Genomic DNA, 17728 nt, shown 5'->3' on the forward strand with positions numbered 1-17728 from the left:
TTTAGTGTAATTATGCCAAGGATACTATGTAAGTGGTAAAACATTAAATGAAATTGTGAAGCCTGTTACTTCACAAAACTCTGTTACTATAACCACAGATATTTTTGAATTTTAAAAGAGTTATAAATAAGTTATTACTTCCCATCTAGATGATTAAGTACCCAAGATTGCAGTACTAACTTTTATTGTTTTGACAAATATGTAACAAAATATCGAAATCAGATAACTTGCTGTGGATTGGGACTCCCGAATCAGGGTGCCGCAGCAATTTCAGGGTTCGCTGGTGCCTAAAGCCAGCTATGCCATAATCTCTGATTTTATCATATCACTGTGATGTTTCACATGCTCTGGGTCTGTTAAATTCAAACTGACAGTTCTGTAAGTGATCCATATTATTCTGTACACTTTTTCCAAGGAGATTCCTTTCTAAATAGACAGGGTTGTAAATCTCAGACCTGTTCCAGCAGCAGGTCTGTATGGTGGCTAATTCTTTCACACATTTTATTTTGTTGTCTAAGCTATATTTCTATATTAAGCATCTTTAGGGTCTTTAGACATTTGTTTGCATCCCTTAATGTATTTATTTCTCTTTTTTTCCTCCCATGCTATAGGAGTTGTATATCAAAATGGAGACTCTAATTTAATTCTACTAACAATATCTGCTTTATTTTCTAATTGTAGGAGCCCATAGAACATTAAATTATAGTCCCTTGTGCAAATGTAAGTAGACTGCCTGTTTGTATTTTCATTAATAATCTCCACAGTTGCTAAAGAGCTATCCATGGTATCTTGGTTCTCCAGCAAAACTTAGCAGCTATACTAAATTGTTAAATTGTTAAAGCAGTGAAAACTAATTCAGGTGCATGTCCAGTTTCTTTGTTATTTTCATTTATTTTGGCTGTTTTAGTTAGCTTAGCCCCATATCAGCCTACACAAGTCCATCAAAACAAATAGGTAGGCATGTACTATTTTATACTATCAGCCATTCATCTGATCTGTAGAGCACCATCAAAGATGAGGTGGAAAACAAGTTGGCACAACATGTATTTCCTTTTCAACTCTTTTGTTCTACATTCAAATTAAGCTAAGAATTAAAAACAGCCAGCATAAAACATGTTGTACGCACAAAAGTATAATTTATTGCACTAATAAACATATCAAATTAAAGTAATATAAAGACTGGACATTAAAGTACTGTACAACTTTAACAATGAACTGCAAAAAGAGAGGACAACCACAAGACCATGAAAATTGTACCAAGGAACTTTAATAAAATAAAAAAAAACTGTGACACTTTAAGTGCTTTTGTCCAAAATAATAGGGACTTCTTCAGAACTAATGTACCATACAAAAAAATTAAACTTTTAAAATATTGACAATGGCAAGCCCACCCCTGTCAGTCAGTGACAACATACTATTAACTTTAAAAGATCCTTAAAGGAACCTCACCAAATAGTACAAAAAAAAAATTAAACAACAAAATATATATGACAATAACTTCACCATCAGTTAATACACTACGCTCTATCAACATTGTAAATATTATAAAGACGTGTATGTAAAAATCCTAAAAACTATTGTGCCTTATATGATTTTAATTTTAAAATTCTAGTTATGGATACCATTTTATTTAGTCCTGGATAATTACAAGCATTTAACTTGAATTGCCATTTCAGTTCAAGATATTCAATAAGATCATTGCATGGTCCCTCCCTTGGATTTTTAAAAAATCTATCTAACCCCCAAAATAAGAAATAGTGATCCTTAAACTACTCAGTATGTTTATTTAATGCATTATTCATGTTCTTGTGAGAAATGTATTTATTTATTTATTTGACATTTGTTTACCAGGAAAGTCCAACTGGGCCATAAAGAACCCATGGCCCGAGGAGAAAAGATCCACAAAAAGTTAAAAGATAAATTGTATTAATATAAACAAAAATGTTCACTCGACAGTAACAAAAATAATTTCTCCTAATCAGTAGCAAAAATATAACCACAGTTACGTACATAGTATAGATGCATTATTTTATATGCAGTGACAATGCTACTCATGGCAAAATTATTGGAATAGTCATAAGGAAAATTTGTATTAGTAGAGAAGGTAGTTTAGAAAAAGAAATAAGTTAGGGGTGTAGTAGCAGGAAACATGTAAGAAGAGAAGTAGAATAAGAGAAAATAGTACATTAGATTAGTCATAAGAGAAAACAGAATATCAGGTTAGTCAAATAGAGTTAAGAGAATGAAAGAGGATGAGAGAGGAATAGTAAGAGGTTAAAGAAAGGTGATTAAATTAGACAGAGTTAGTAGTATGAATGAAGGGAGGAAGAAGTTTGAAGAAGTCTGATTTATCAGCCTGGGGATGAGCAGGAGCATGTCCAGGATTTAGAAAGGTGTTACCTTAAATGTAATTTTGAAAGTTTTGAGACTATAGTTGGATCTTAAAGATAAGGTGAGGGTATTCCAGATTTTAGCTATGGAGAAGAAGTATAAGTTTTTTCCAACTGCTTTCATGGGATGATGCTCTTAAACAAGCTGTTTATTTTATGACGCAAGGGGTCTGTTTGGAACGTATGAGTTGAAGATTGTATTTAAGGCTGGGCAGGCGATGGGGTGAATTAATGATTTTATGTGCTATGATTAGCCACATGTAGGTAAGGTAAAGTGGAAGTTCAACCCAATTGAGTTTTTGGAGGGCTATGCAGTGATGAGAGGAGTATTTAGCACTGATGGCAAACTTAGCAATTTTATTATGGCAAGATTTTAGGCAGGTGTGTAGGTTATTGAGAACTGAGGCTCCATATAAAAGAGATGGTTAGAGGTAGGTAGTGGCTAGTGTGCATTTAGTGTGTGTGTCCAGGAAATGTTTGTCTGTACAGAATTCCAAGTTTCTGACATGTTTTCTTAATGTTATGTATGTGTATATCAGACTTAAGGTGTTTGTCAATGGTGACTCCTAGTAGTTTTGTGTGGTAGACATGTTCAATTATAGTATTTTTCTGTGAGCAAAAAGTAAACTAGCTTTTCTTCATAGAGTATGTTTTGGAGGTGAAGAGTATAAGTTTAGTTTTGTTGGGGTTAAGGAGTAGATGATTATTGGAAAGCCAGCTTTCAATAGATATAAAAGCAGTTTGTGTAACTTGCTGGAGATATAGTGAAGAGTCAAATGAACAGATGACTGTGGAGTCATCGGCATACTGTATTAAAGTACTCTGCTGGGAGGAGGTATATAGGTCATTAGTAATGATGTTAAATAAGAGGGAGCCAAGAATACAGCCTTGGGGAACTCCAGTGGAAGTATCTTGAAAAGTAGAGAGGGAGTCGAGCCATATAACTTCCTGCTGTCAATTAGATAGATAACTAGTGAACCAACAAGTGGTAGAAGAGGATAACCCAAGGTTTTTGAGCTTTTGTATAAGTAGCTGATGAGGAACAGTGTCAAATGCCTTAGATAGGTCAAGGAGCAGAGAGGAAACAAATTTGCCTGAGTCAAGAGTTTTATTAACTTCATCAGTGAAGGACAATAAAGCGGTGTTAGTACTGTGTCCTGGTCTAAAGCCATGCTGTGTAGTAGTGAGAAGTTGATTATTAAGGAGGTAGTGGAGTAGTTGTGAGTGTATGCATCTTTCAAGGAGTTTAGAAAGTGGTGAAAGTAGGGAAATGGGTTGATAGCTTGACAAATCAGTGGAGTTGCCACCTTTGTGTAATGGTATAAAGAATTATTTTTTCTAGAGTGTTGGGACATAAGATTCTAGGATAGATCTGCTAATGAGAATGGATATAGGATATGCAATGGCATCAGCTGCTATCTTAAGATATTTTACAGGAAGGTAGTCTGGAGAGTTAGTGCAGTCTTTCAGTTTGTGGAGAAGTCTCTTGATTATGTTAGTGGGAACAGGCTGTATTGAGAAAGTAGGTGAGCTTGTGGTTTCAGTGTAGTGGAAAAGAGAGGGTGGTCCATGTGTGGCATGAGGAGGCAGTGGACTTTTTGTTAGAGGATGTGATGGATGTAGAGAATAACAGCAGAAACAATTGGAGCAGCTGGAAACAAAACTGGTAAGTACAGGGCTATACCAATGCAGGAAAAAAGAGTTAAGGAAAATGATTTCTAGAGGATATAAGTAAACAAAGTGGAAAGAGAATAGAAAGTGGATATAAACCTGAAAGTTAGGTCGGTGGTCATACCTCTCAACTGTACAGATTTTCTCAGAATGTCCAGATTTTTGCCTCATATTTTTGTTCCATTTTTCATAAAACTGTGGTTTTCTGGCAAATTAGTGACACATCATTAAAGACTGAAGTTAGGAAATAATGACAGACATTTGAATTTCAGACTCCATACCCTTCAGAAAATTCATGCTAATGCAAAACCTGTTATTCTATCAACTTTCTAAGTTTGTAAGAGCAGTATTTAAAATTTGTCTCTATTTTTTAGCCTCTGTCCAACTTTTATTTATGACTTTGTCCAGATTTCTTGTTCCAAGAGGTTGAGAGGTATGTCAGTGGTGTATGAACAGGCTAATATAAAACTGTTATTAAAATGCTAACATGAAAAACATAACATACAGGGTATTTGGTGTAGAAAAGCAGAGCCATTTATTCTGTTTGGTATGGGAGAGCAGGCTTTGAAGAGAGATGGTTAAGCTTGGTGACTGTACTGAAAAATTCGCTGAGGACTGGTAACCTAGGGAGAAAGAAGACAAGGGATTAAACAAGGGAAAAACCATAAAGATACACAAAAAGAAAAAAAATGCCTGCATGTAACTACCAATAACAGAGTGAAACAGACAGGATCAAGGGTCTAAGTAGTAGAGATACTTGTACCCAAGTGTTAGTGACAAGAGCTCTAATTGCAGAAATAAAAATATGAAGAAGTGATAGATAGTGAACAGAAAGATGAAAACAACACAAACAGACCATAAAGAGCTGTTTATTACGGTGTTATGATCATAACACATATTGACACAGAAAATGCATTAAATGCTAATACAGAGAAAAAGCGTAGCACAGCAGTATAAGCAGAAGCAGACAAAGAAGCAACTGCAATGCTATTATAAGACAACAACACTTAAGAAAAAACAGTAGCACATGTAGCAGCAAGCAAGAATGACTACACTTACATGCAGTAGTAATGAGGCAAGATAATGAAACATACAGAGAGCTATGTTGTTAAACTAACAAAAGAATACCTGTAAATGCAGAGGGTATGTACTAATGGTAAAGCACTACTTCAATAAATGCCATACAACAGACGTAGCAACCAGAAATCAAGTGGTAACAGGAATACAGACTGGTTAAGCCAAAAACAGTTCTTGCCGAACCGTAATAGCTAATTGCCCTAGACACTAAAGATAATCACAAGGCCTTCTTTAGTTATGTCAGAAACATGGGCGGAAACTCCCAGATATGCGCTGAATTGTTGCATAACGGTACAAAATATACCGAACCTACAGACATAGCCAACATCTTGGCAGACAGATTCAGTGCAAACTTCTCCCCCCCTTCCCCCCCCAAAGGAGCAAACGCCTATCCCAGCTGAATGTAACCTCCCTGACATCACAGATGCACAGGTGAAAGCTGCCCTCTCCAAAGCAAAAAACACAGCATCTATGGGACCGGACGGTGTCCCAGGCTGTGTCTTACACGAGCTCCAAGAAGAACTGAACCCTCACATTGTCACTGTTCAAACTTAGCCTTACTACAGGATATGTACCCAAAGAATGGCGTACAGCTACAGTGGTCCCACTCCACAAAGGTGGTGCCACAATAGACCCCGGAAACTATCGCCCCATAAGCCTGACTAGTCTGGTCTGTAAAGCTATGGAGCATATTATCATGGAACTCATAAACAAAGACATTGGGAGCCTCCAGACACTGGACCCTACCCAATTTGGCTTTGTTAAGGGCAGATCTTGCCTCTTAAACCTAGTTGATTGCTTTGAAACACTTACCAAAGCCATATATGAGGGCAAGGTAGTCCACACAGCCTACCTGGACCTCGCAAAAGCCTTCGACACAATACCCCACTCGGGCATCATAAATAAGATTACCAGCTTAAATATCAACCCCTATATCACAAGATGGGTTGCAAACTGTCTCAGAGATAGAACCCACATGGTCAGAATCGCAGGTGCCATGTCTGAATCCAAACCAGTTACAAGTGGCGTCCCACAGGGCTCAGTTCTGGGACCTCTCTTGTTCTGTATATACTTCTCTGAGTTTCAGGCTAACATGGGGGGATTATGGCTGACAAAGTTCGCAGATGACTGCAAACTGGGAGCCATAATCGAATCTCCAGCTGACACAAGCATCCTCCAAAAGGGTCTCACAGAGATGGATGCTTGGTGCCAGAGCCACGGCCTCAAGCTAAATGCTAAAAAGTGCATAGTCATCCCCTTTGGGAAAAACAAGGTGCCCACAAATTACCACATAGGTGGTAATCCATTAAGTATGGAAGATAGTAATCTCTCCTTTGATAATCACGTTGCCAAAGTGGTTAGAAAGACCTTCTATATAGCCCACCTTATCAAGAAAGGGTTCGCATCTAGATCAAGAGAGGTCATTGTGCCCCTCTACTCGTCACTCATCAGGCCCATAATTGAATACAATGCCCCTTTTGGGATGTACCTTACCCGACACCTGCAGCAACTGGAGAGACCCCAAAAGTACCTCACCAAGAGGATCATGGGTTACAAACAGATGTCCCTTGCAGCTTGACTAAAGAAACTCCAGCTCTACAGTTGCTTACCGCCTAGTCAGAGGCAATCTATGCCTGACGTACAAAGCCATGTCAAACCCAGAATTAATGGACATGCTCCACCTCAAAAAATCCAAGTCCCTTAGAGCTACACGCTCCAGGGACCTAAACCTCAGCACAAAAATAAATAGGACATGCTGGAGGGACAGATTCATTTCCCAAAGGCTCCCCTCACTCTGGAATAGAATCCCATTTCATGTTAGACGTAGCCCCTCGCTGACCCTCTTCAAGCGAAATTTGGACGCTTGGATGGGAAATCGCAAATTCACCCCTGGGATCTCTCCTGTGTCCCTGCTAGACAGAGGCACAGTAAACTAATCTTAAAAGGGTACCTTCTGTGACCTACTTTACAGAGGCACAGTAGGCTAATCTAATAGGGAGGCAGAAGCCAAATACACCCTGGCTAGGCTTATAAATGCCCTAGGGCAGGTAGAGTAGTACCTACCTATGGACCTATGAACCTAAACATTATATATCAATAGCTACAGTTATATATACAGTCCGACAAAGTATAATATATTAAGCGGCATGTAACAGCTACTAAAATTTAAAAAAAATCCAACAGTACCTGGACCAAATGACTGTATGTTAACAGACAAGTGTGCACATTTAAAGAAGCAGCACTGCAAGGAGTACATAACCAAGAGATGACTAAACACTCTTAAATACAGCAATACAGAGCATGTCAAATAGCACAAAATACACTACAATGTTATATACCTTGATATCATTAAACAACATACAAATATCAGTGAAAATATGGCTCCTGCACACCACCGGGACAATAACAGCTGAGAGGACTACTGGTGCAAAAGAAATATTGTAAGTATGTTCATAAATATATTCCTTAAATTTGCATATAGTTTTACCAATGTAAAATCAATAACAACACTGACCAGGCATTATTTGAATTAAGTGATAACACACACACACACACACACACACACACACACACACACACACTCACTGCCTAATGCATACCAAATCCATACACCTAATCTTACTTTAACCAGTATGTCTGTTGGCATACTTCTGAGATGTGGAGTGAAACTGCAGCACCCAACACAAATTTTGCAAAGACAGAGAGGGTGTGCAGAATGTATGCAGAAAGCATCCCAGCCAATAACTGACCCAAAGAAACAAGCACTGTACAGCAGCATCTCTAACTGATGTACCATTATGCTAGCTACTTAGCCATTGTTTTGCTTTTTATTAAGACTGATACCACAAAACACCGATTGGTACTATTAGGGCACATTCTTCTAGAGTTGCTGCCACTTCATATCGTAAGAATGTCCCTACCCAGGAGATCTTTGAAGAAATGATCTGAAAAGCCTTCCAGACATTTTGTGAATATTATTTGCTGAATTCCCAGGCTAAAAGCAGGATGCCTTTGGTAGGGCATTATTACGGGTGGGGTCCTGTCTTAATACATAGCCACATAATTCAGATTTTGTCTATTTGTTGTCTAAACAAAGATAATACATTTCAATGAGATGCTCAACAGTAAATCTTCAGGGATGAGACTTAATGTGAAGTTGTTCTATCTAGTCATTCATTCTTACTGATGGGTTCAGAGCTGAGGACTCTGACAACTGCAAAAGCTCGAGGTATTCAACCAGCTTGAGACCAACTGCCTGTCCCATGGTGCACCGTGTGCTTCCCTCAGATATCGTTTGTCGCTCCAACTAGATTGGATGTTCACCAGCTCTGGCCAGTGAAAAATTATAATTCTTATCCATTTGTTGGAAAGTTTCTTCAGTAGATAAGTATATTTTATCAGTTTCCCTTCTACAATAGTTTAGGCATTTTCTTAGTATACTGTTGACTCTTTTCCGGACTTTATCATCATTTTTAGGCCTTGGTTATCTTCCTAACCCATAGACTAGTTTTTCCTTGTAAGTAGTAGTAGTTAATATAAAGCTTAGGTGTGTGTGTGATTTTAGAGCCCAGTTAACTTAGAGGGCTAGTACTTTATGCTTTAACAATATTGTGGCAGTTTTTGTTGTTTAGGCCTTGTTAGATTACCTTTTTTGATAAGTATTTCATTGCTAGTGTTAGATTTAGTCTTATTAATCTAAGTAGTCGTTAGTTTGCTGTTTGTGTGTTAACAGTCCTGTTATATTAGAGGACTAGTAGAAGTTACTATCGTTTGATAAGCCTGCATATTTTCTATAGGCTTCCGTTTTTGTCATCGCTGTTGCTGTTAGTTGCTCTATATGTCTCAGTAGGAGAAGGAAAAATCCAAGTCTGGATTTAAAAAAATGCCCCAGATGTGGACAAAAAATGTCCTCCACTGATGGACATACTGATTGCGTATACTGACTAGGTGAGGTACACCTACAGGAAGACTGATCTATATGCCACTCTTTTAGTTCCAGGGTGTTGCATGAATGTAAGAGAAAACTAATGGATAGAGGTCTATTGAAATCCTCTTTTCAGGAGTCACTGGATAAGGACAACTGTCACAGACATTCTAAAACTTCTTAGAGTTCCTTGGAACCGAGGAAAAGCCCGTCGACCAGTAAATCAGGGCCAGAAAAGTCTTCAACATCGGCTCCACTGTCATTGGAGTCAACTGTTGCTATGGTTAGGAGCCGGTCCCCAGTATTGGTGCCGGTGTCTCCTACTTTGAAGTCCCCAATATTACAGTTGGTGGCTTCATCTGTTCATTCTTCTCAATCCTCAAGCAGGCTTTCAGATATGGACGTGGATTGTGTGGTGCAGAGGCTTTGCAGACACTGGTGGTTTCCAAACATTTATCGAGGCCAATCCCTGGGACTTCGGAAACGACAAAATCCCCCCTGCCATCTTCTGTTACTCTTCTGATCTGTCTGAAAGTTTTGGAGCTGGAGTGCTTGGAGCTGATGATTGTAGAGCCTTCTGGTCCGACACCTTCAGGCTTGTCGGTCCTGACATCTTTGGTGCCGACAGAAGGGTCTAGGAGCCAACGCTTGCTGGTTGGGTCCAGAGAGGATAGTCGGACCTATTTTTCGGTTCCGACTTTGCCTCTCGGGGCCTCGGCTCCAACCTGTGACTCGGAACCCTCTGTTCTGGCACCGAGGGAATTGTCCATATCTTTGGATCCGGGGGGGTTCTTTGTGTTGGGATCGAGGTTCCTTCGATGGTATGAGGAGGTGTTGTCCACGCCGACAACCACACCACCAGCTCCTTCCCCCAAAGCACTGGTGTCTACCTCTACATCACACATCCCTCTAAAGCATAGAGATCCTGAGCCTCAGGAAGCCCCATTGGGTGAGCCCTGCTCTTCTGAGACCTCTCCAGAAGCTCCCACTGAAGAGGTTCCCAGGAAGAGACTTTGCAAGAGGAAACATCTGGACTCCCAACAGGAATCCATCACTTCAGACAGTGACTTAGATAAGTCAGAAGGGTCCCCATGGTCCCCCTCGGAGGATATCTCCTTTGCAGATATCTTGGAAATTCTTAAGCAGAGGGGTGGCTGGAAGTCCATTAACCCTACTGATGATAAGTCAGTCCACATGAAGGCTTTTGGGGCTCAGCCCTCCACCACTTGGGTGTCTCCACCCTTTGATGAGCTGATTGAGCTAATCTCTCGAAGGGCATGGGAGTCCCTGGATTCCTTGGAGCCTGTCCCTAGGAGGCCTAATAAATTTACAACTTCCCCCCAGGACAAGACCTTCCTGACCAAAGGAGTGCCTGTTGATGCTATGGTGGTGGCAGCAGCCACCAAGAAGGTACTGTCGGAAACCTTCTACGTCTGTCCATCCTCCTGATAAGGATTCTGGTATCATGGACAGATATGGTAAGTGCATGTTTAGTTCAGTGACTTTTTGCTCTCCGATTACTGAACTATCTAACACACTTTACAAGGCTGCAAAGGGATCTCCTGAAAGAACTAGGAGATACTCTACAGGGTTCAGTAGCTGCGGGGGTCTCAGAGAAAGTAACTTCCCAGCTCACTACCCTTAATTCTCTTGTAAACCCTTGCATGCATCTGGTCTCCTATGCAGCTGATGAAATGAGTAGGGCAGCGGGTACAGGAATTGCTCTTAGGAGACATTCCTGGATGTGCTTATGTTCTTTAGCGGAGCCCTTTAAGTCATCCTTTATTAACACCCCTTTCGAGGGCTCATCCCTTTTTGGACCCAAAGTGAAGGAAATGCTTACCAGTAGTCAACAGGATGGAAAGACTCTGTCTGCCGTCAGAGTCTGCTTTTCCACCCCTACCAGACCTTACCCCAAAGGTCAGAAGGGAGGGAAGATGTGGTTCTGTAAAACTCAAGGAGCTTTCCAGGACACTCATGGTGAACCCCCCTCTAGCGGCAGAGGAGGGATGACAATGGAAGATGCCACCCACATGGCAGAGGGTGTCCACAGGACCAGGGCGACAGAGGCCAATTCTTTGGGAAGCCGTATCAGCGCTCCTGAGAGGAGGCCCACCTGTACATCTCTGGAGGCAGTAGGGGGACACTTCTCTTTGAACCCAGATGCCTGGCTGAAAAGAACAAAAGACAGCTAGGTAACAAAGCATCATATCCAAAGGATACTCAATTCCCTTTGCCACCTCCCCCCCATAAGAAAAATCCCAGATGTTCCACCCAGTCACAGGGAACAAGCAGCCACAGAGATTCAAAGGTTGCTGGAAAAAAGAGTCATCCAAGCAGTTACAGCAGACCAAAGAGGATCTGGAACTTACTCAAGGTTCTTTTTAATTCCAAAGAAAACGGGACTGGAGGCCCATTTTGGATCTCAGCAGAATAAACAAGTTGGTAAGAAAGACAAAATCCCGTTTTTATAGGAGCAGAGCTAAATACCATTACCATGACCTTAAACTTTCCACCAGAAAGAGTTTGTGTCCTACAAAAACAGGTCCTGGACCTGCTCCCGAGAGAAAAAGCCCCAGTTTCAATGGTAGTCAAATTGTTAGGGACAATGGCGGCAGCGATCATTGTGATTCCTTTAGGTCAGATGCATATGCGTGTACTGCAATGGCTCCTGTTCATGCAATAGTCTTTTCAAGAACTTCCAATGTCACACACAGTCCTGATAACGAATTCCTGCAAGAAAGATCTTCAGTGGTGGCTGACATCTCACCAAGTAACTCTAGGTTGCCCCTTTGTTCTACCCACTCCCATAGCCACGGTGACCACAGATTCCTCCCTGATAGGGTGAGAGAGGGTATTAGCAAGGAAGAACAGCCCAAAGCACATGGAAGAGATATGAGGCTCATCTGCATATCAATGTCCTGGAGATGAGAGCAGTACTTCTAGCATTGCAGTCCTTTCAAGACTCTCTCCCTCTGGGAGCTATTGCAATTCAGACAGACAATATGTCAGTGGTCTGGTACATAAACAAGGAGGAACCAGATCTTAGCCCTTGTGTCAAGAGACCCTGAGAGTATGGCAATGGGCAACTTCCACCCAGCCCTTTCTTATAGCAATGCACATCCCGGGGAGATCCAATGTGATAGCAGGCAAACTGAGCAGGGTAATTCTATTGCATCATGAGTGGTCCCTAAAAGAAGAAGTAGCGAAAAGGATATTCCACAGATGGGACCAGCCTTGCTGTGATCTCTTTGCAACTCCAACAAACACGAAATGCAGCAGCTACTTTGACCTAATTCCCCCCTCCGGCGGATGCCCCAAGGGATACACTTGTACACAATTGGCCCCTGGGTCTCCTTTATGCCTTCCCTCCTTTTCCTCTGATACCCAAAGTTTTAAAGAAAGCCAAGGCCTTGGGAAGGTCCATCATTCTAGTAGCCCGTTGCTGGCCTTGTCAAATTTGGTTCCCCTTCCACCAGCCTCATCTATTGGAAGAACCTTGGATTCTGGACCCAGTGCCAGATCTCCTGACTCATTCATCAGGGGCTCTCCATCCTTCTCTTGAGTCCCTCAAACTGACAGCCTGGCTGCTCCAATTCCCAACATAGCGAGGATTCACAACCTATCAGTTGCGGCTCAGCATATTTTAACATCCTCTCATAAATCATCTACCAGGAAGTTATAGCTTGGAAAATGGACATTTCAGAACAATATATGTGCATCTCAGAACAATATTAACACATACCCGGCTTCAATTTCATCCATTCTGGAGTTTTTGACTAAACTTTTCAATGAAGGGGCAGCAGCAGCAGCCATTAGAGTTAAATTGTCAGCAATTTCTAAGTTTCATCTTGGTGACCAGGGGCCTAATATTATGTCACATAGACTTTTCAAAGTTTTTCTCAAGGGTACTGTTCATTTGAGACCACCCATCAAAGCTCCAGCTATGCCATGGAACCTAAATTTTGTTCTTTCCTGAATAATCCTACCCCCTTTCGAACCAGCCTCATCTTGTGACTTGAAATATCTATCATGGAAAACCATATTTTTAATAGCTATTACTTCTGCTCGGAGGGTTTCAGAGTTACAGGCCTTGTCCATTAAACCCCCTTATTTGATTTTCCATAATAACAAGAGTCTCACTCAGAACAAATCCTACATTTTTATCTAAAGTTTGCTCAGAGACAAATCTCAACCAATCTATTGAATTGCCTGTGTTTTTCCCTAAATACACTAATAAGATGGAACATATGCTGCACAAACTTGATGTTCACAGACAACTTTGATTCTGTTTAGACAGGACCAAACATTTCAGGAAAACAGATCAGCTCTTTGTCGCCTTTGCAGAGTCAAAAAAGGCGCTCCTTTGGCAAAAACTGCTTTAACCAAATGGTTATCAGATTGTATATCCTTCACTTACAGTTCAGTGAATACTCCTTTACAACAGAGGATAAAGGCCCACTCCTTCATCAGCCTTTACGGCTGAATTACCACTAAGTACTATTTGTGCAGCAGCAACTTGGTCAAGGCCGCATACCTTCATCACTCATTACAGTAGACAAGGCCTCCAAGAACAGGGCTTCCTTTGGTTCCACTGTCTTGAAGAACATTCTCCCGTGAGCCACCCGAGAAAGATGGTGCTTCGGGCGTTACCCATCAGTAAGCATGAATGGCAAGATAGAACAACTTCACATAAAGAAGTTATGTACTCACCATAACGTTCCATGTGAGTTGTTCATCTCATCTTCATTCTTACGTCCCACACTCCAACCCTCATCCAGACGTCTTGAGGACGGAGATTTCATCTATGTCATGGTTTATTGTCTCTTATCTAGTTTCTATACCAGCATATTAGTAGTGGTATGTAGCCTGTTGGCAGCAAACAAGATCTGAGGGAAGCGTAAGGTGCATCATGGGACACGGAGTTGGCCACAAGCTGGTTGAAGACCTCGAGCTTTTGCAGTTGGCCGAGTCTGAGCCGGGCTCCGAACCCATCAGTAAGAATGAAGACGAGATGAACAACTCACATGGAATGTTATGGTGAGCACATAACTTCTTTTTTTTATCCGTACTCTCATCTCATCCTTCTTTTGGATTTGAGTTATGCTTTACTAATGGCCTTTTGGTTATCTTAACAGTTACTGTGTGATTACAGTAGTATTTGTAAGTGAACCAAAGGTGGGACAAGTTATTGCTATGGTTCATGTGAAGCATTTGTCAGGTAGTGCCATACGAGTAACAGTACAAGAGATGCAACACTGTCTTTTAGGGGAAATTGTATGAAAATCAGCCTAGGCAATACTCTTAAGAGATGGTATAGAAGGATGAAGCCCTGGCTACAGTCCAGGTGACTCAAGTTTAACTAGCAGCTTGGGCACTTGATGGCACAGGCAGAGAAGGTGAGCATGCCCGTTCTGATGCTGAGTGATGGTACTTCCTGCTGGCTCACATCATTGCTCTAATAATGTGGTCAAGGTTGGATAGTGATGGCCTGTCATGAGACAGAAATGTAGTGCTGGGAAGACATTAGCATGGCATCCCATTTTGGGGAGTATCCATGCTTGAGCAAAGGGGTATTGTTGGCCCTTGAGATGAAAAAGTGCTCACTTCACCTCCAATATAAGATTAGGCCAATATAAATAAAATCTTTTGCCACCAGGATACTGAATGATGATAACAGAAAAGCACCATTATGGCTCCCTGGAAGACACCCGTCTTTGAATTGGATAGTGTCTGATTAAGGGGAGGCTTGATGGCAAAAACAATTTAAAACAAATCTAGCCAGATAGTGATGGACACTGGGGAGTAAGAGCTGATTTTTTAATACTTACTGCAGCAAGAGTAAATGCCTCAATTTTCTAGTATTATGGTGCATCATAATGACGTCATTTGACCAAAAATGCATTCAGCAGTTTAGTGTGTGTGTGTGTGTGTGTGTGTGTGTGTGTGTGTGTGTGTGTGTGTGTGTGTGTGTGTGTGTGTGTGTGTGTGTGTGTGTGCATTGCAGTAAATAGTCTCACAAATCTCTTTTAGGAGTCTACCTCCTGCACCACTTCTACTGTTTTGATTAACTTTGATTCTCTGCAGTACTTGTTGTTGTTGTTGTGTCTTTTGGCTTTTCCCAGTTAGGGGTCACCACAGTGGAACTCCGGTCCGCTAATGATTGGCAGTAGATTTTTACGTGCCGAGTCTCCGGCCCTGACGCACAACCTTCAATGAAGGTACGCCCATTCACGCATGTCTCCACACAGAAGACGCTCTAGCTGAGAATCGAACAGGACAACATCTTACTGTGAGGCGACAACGCTACTGCAGCACCACCACCGCATAAAATCCCTTTTGTAGGAAACCATTCTGAAATATCAGAAAATGTATATTCACAGCTGGTTCATGAAAATTTTATCTGATTCCATAGTAACTACATCACACTACTGTACTTTCCTTAGTTCATTTTATCTCAGATTACTGAGGTTTGTTGAGGATGTTAGATTTCACAGCTGCTGACAGGGTGCACTAATATATGTGTTTCTTTACCTACTCCCATCTGTGCTTTTTGATTCCAGACCTGCTTTTATGGATGAATATGAAAAGAGTCAAGAAGAGCTGCAGAAACAGTATGACATATATGTGGAGAAGTTCCACAACCTGAGTTACCTTGAACAGCAACTAGATGACTATCACAGGATGGAGCAGGAGCGGTTTGAGGTACAGTCTTAGAGTTTAAGCAATTCCCCTTAGAATGATGCTTCTCACGATTTGTTTAGAAAATGTTATCCATTTCACAGTTTGCTGTTCTCCATCAGTAGAATGATACTCCTTTTGAAGTGTGCCTTATAGGTGTAGAACACAGCTTACAAGCGTATATTCTGTTAGTGAGTTTAGTACAGCAGCCACCCTTACCGGTGACATGATACTAATAAATGCCAGTGCATGACTTGTATATTTTTTCTTGTTACCATTGCAGTTTTTCATTACATATAATAATCATCACAGTCGCAAACAAGTTAAAACTATGGCACAGCCACAAAGCAAGTTAAAACTATGACACAGCTAGGCATATGACAGTATTTCTTTCACTTCACTTCCTCTGCCTGTGGATATCCTGTTTACAAAGCCTTCCCAGTAGTAGTAGACAGTATCCTATTACTCCATCACTAGTTACTTGGAATGGCAGTTGAGAACCAGAGCTGTACCTTAACTAATGTAGGTGTTCCACAACAAGATGTTCAGGTCATTGCTCAGAGTGGCATCTGTAGTTTTTATGTTACTTGATGTAAAATTTGAAATGTAAGTATAGCAGTGTTATTGGCACAACAGGTAGCACATTCACCTTTGGTGCAGAAGGCTGTGGGGTTCTGTTCCCACACCAGGTAGATCAAATGCTGACACTACAGCATAAGGTGGGTGCTGCACTCCTGGTGTGCCATCCTTCAGATGAGATGTTAAACAAGGTCCCATCTGCTTGATTTGTTGTTTGCTGAGGTGGATGTAAAAGATCAGATTAGCACGTATCAAAAAGAGTTGGGGAAGTTCCCTGATACTCTGGCCAAATTTCACCTAGTAGTATAAATGCCACCTTGTGTCTCCCCTGAAAAGAGGCTAGTAGCCTAGTGGGACTAACCTGGACAGCAAAAGATAAAGTAGTCATTAGATTTCCCTTGCACTGAGTAATGACGAATTATTTGCTATTTTCTTTTTTTAATGCTTGTCTTTTACTGTTTAAATGATTTGATTTTTCTGACAGATTACTAGTGATCATCTGTTTTGAATGATAACATCCTATCATCTTGTTTTTCAGTTTTACAATCATTTCATTGTCCTGTTTGTTTTGTCTCAAGCAGAGCCGAGTGGAATTCATGCCCCCCCCAATGTTAAGCTCTTAGTGGTCTGTCTCTATGGAGCCATGAAGGGAGTGAGTTTAAGGATGCCAGGCTGCATTCTGGTCGTTTTCACTAAATCGATATTGAACCTTCAGCTAAAAGAGATGATAATGTAACCCTTGTCTGGACATTCTAAGCAGATACTTCTGTTTGAATACTTAGAAATGGTCTTGATTTTGATTATGAACTTGTTGGTGCATGTAATGAGAAGAAATATTAACTTAAATCCATATGACTGATATATTCTTTTACAATGTTTGAGATTCCAAAGTTGAACATAGCTAAGCCAGAACAACAGTGTAGTTCATGCTAAACTCAGTATTCCATATAAACTACACTGTGCTCCTGTGTTTTTTTAGAGAGAAATGTTGATTTGTGTCAGATAAGTGACTGAAGTGCTGAGTCTGGTTTCCGAGATTTGCTGAAAAATGTTATCTGATGTTGTCATTTTCATTCATTCCTCAACTGATGGGGTCTCGGATCTGACTGTTCTCCAACTTGACCGCTTCTTCAAGATCCTAGGATCCAAACTTACAAGCTCTGCCTCAGCAACCTAACATACCCCAGGTCTTGTTTACCACCATATCACTACTAATGCAGGTCCTCTCACTGTCAAGCTATCAGTGTTTTTTTCTGGGTAAAAATAGTGAGTTCTTCAAAAATTTCTCTGTCAGTAGGATGTCTACTGTTTTTCTGTCACCTTCCTCCCTTATTCCAGTAATTTTTTTTCTGCTAGTCAACTTCTTTTGTGACTTTTACCAAAATCTCTGTATTTCTGTCCAATA

General features: G+C 40.9%; 1 protein-coding gene across 1 annotated transcript in view; it reads left to right on the plus strand.

Annotated features, from left to right (window-relative positions):
- CLUAP1 (clusterin associated protein 1) overlaps positions 1-17728 on the plus strand; it is a 960319-nt gene that overhangs the window by 474732 nt on the left and 467859 nt on the right. Inside the window, exon 10 of the mRNA XM_044089326.1 lies at positions 15627-15768. Within this exon, the coding sequence (XP_043945261.1) occupies positions 15627-15768 (142 nt within the window). The remainder of the gene's footprint in view (positions 1-15626; positions 15769-17728) is intronic.

This window comes from Protopterus annectens, chromosome 12.part0, assembly GCF_019279795.1.
Source record: "Protopterus annectens isolate FY-2018-M chromosome 12.part0, PAN1.0, whole genome shotgun sequence".
Lineage (NCBI taxonomy): Eukaryota > Metazoa > Chordata > Ceratodontiformes > Protopteridae > Protopterus > Protopterus annectens.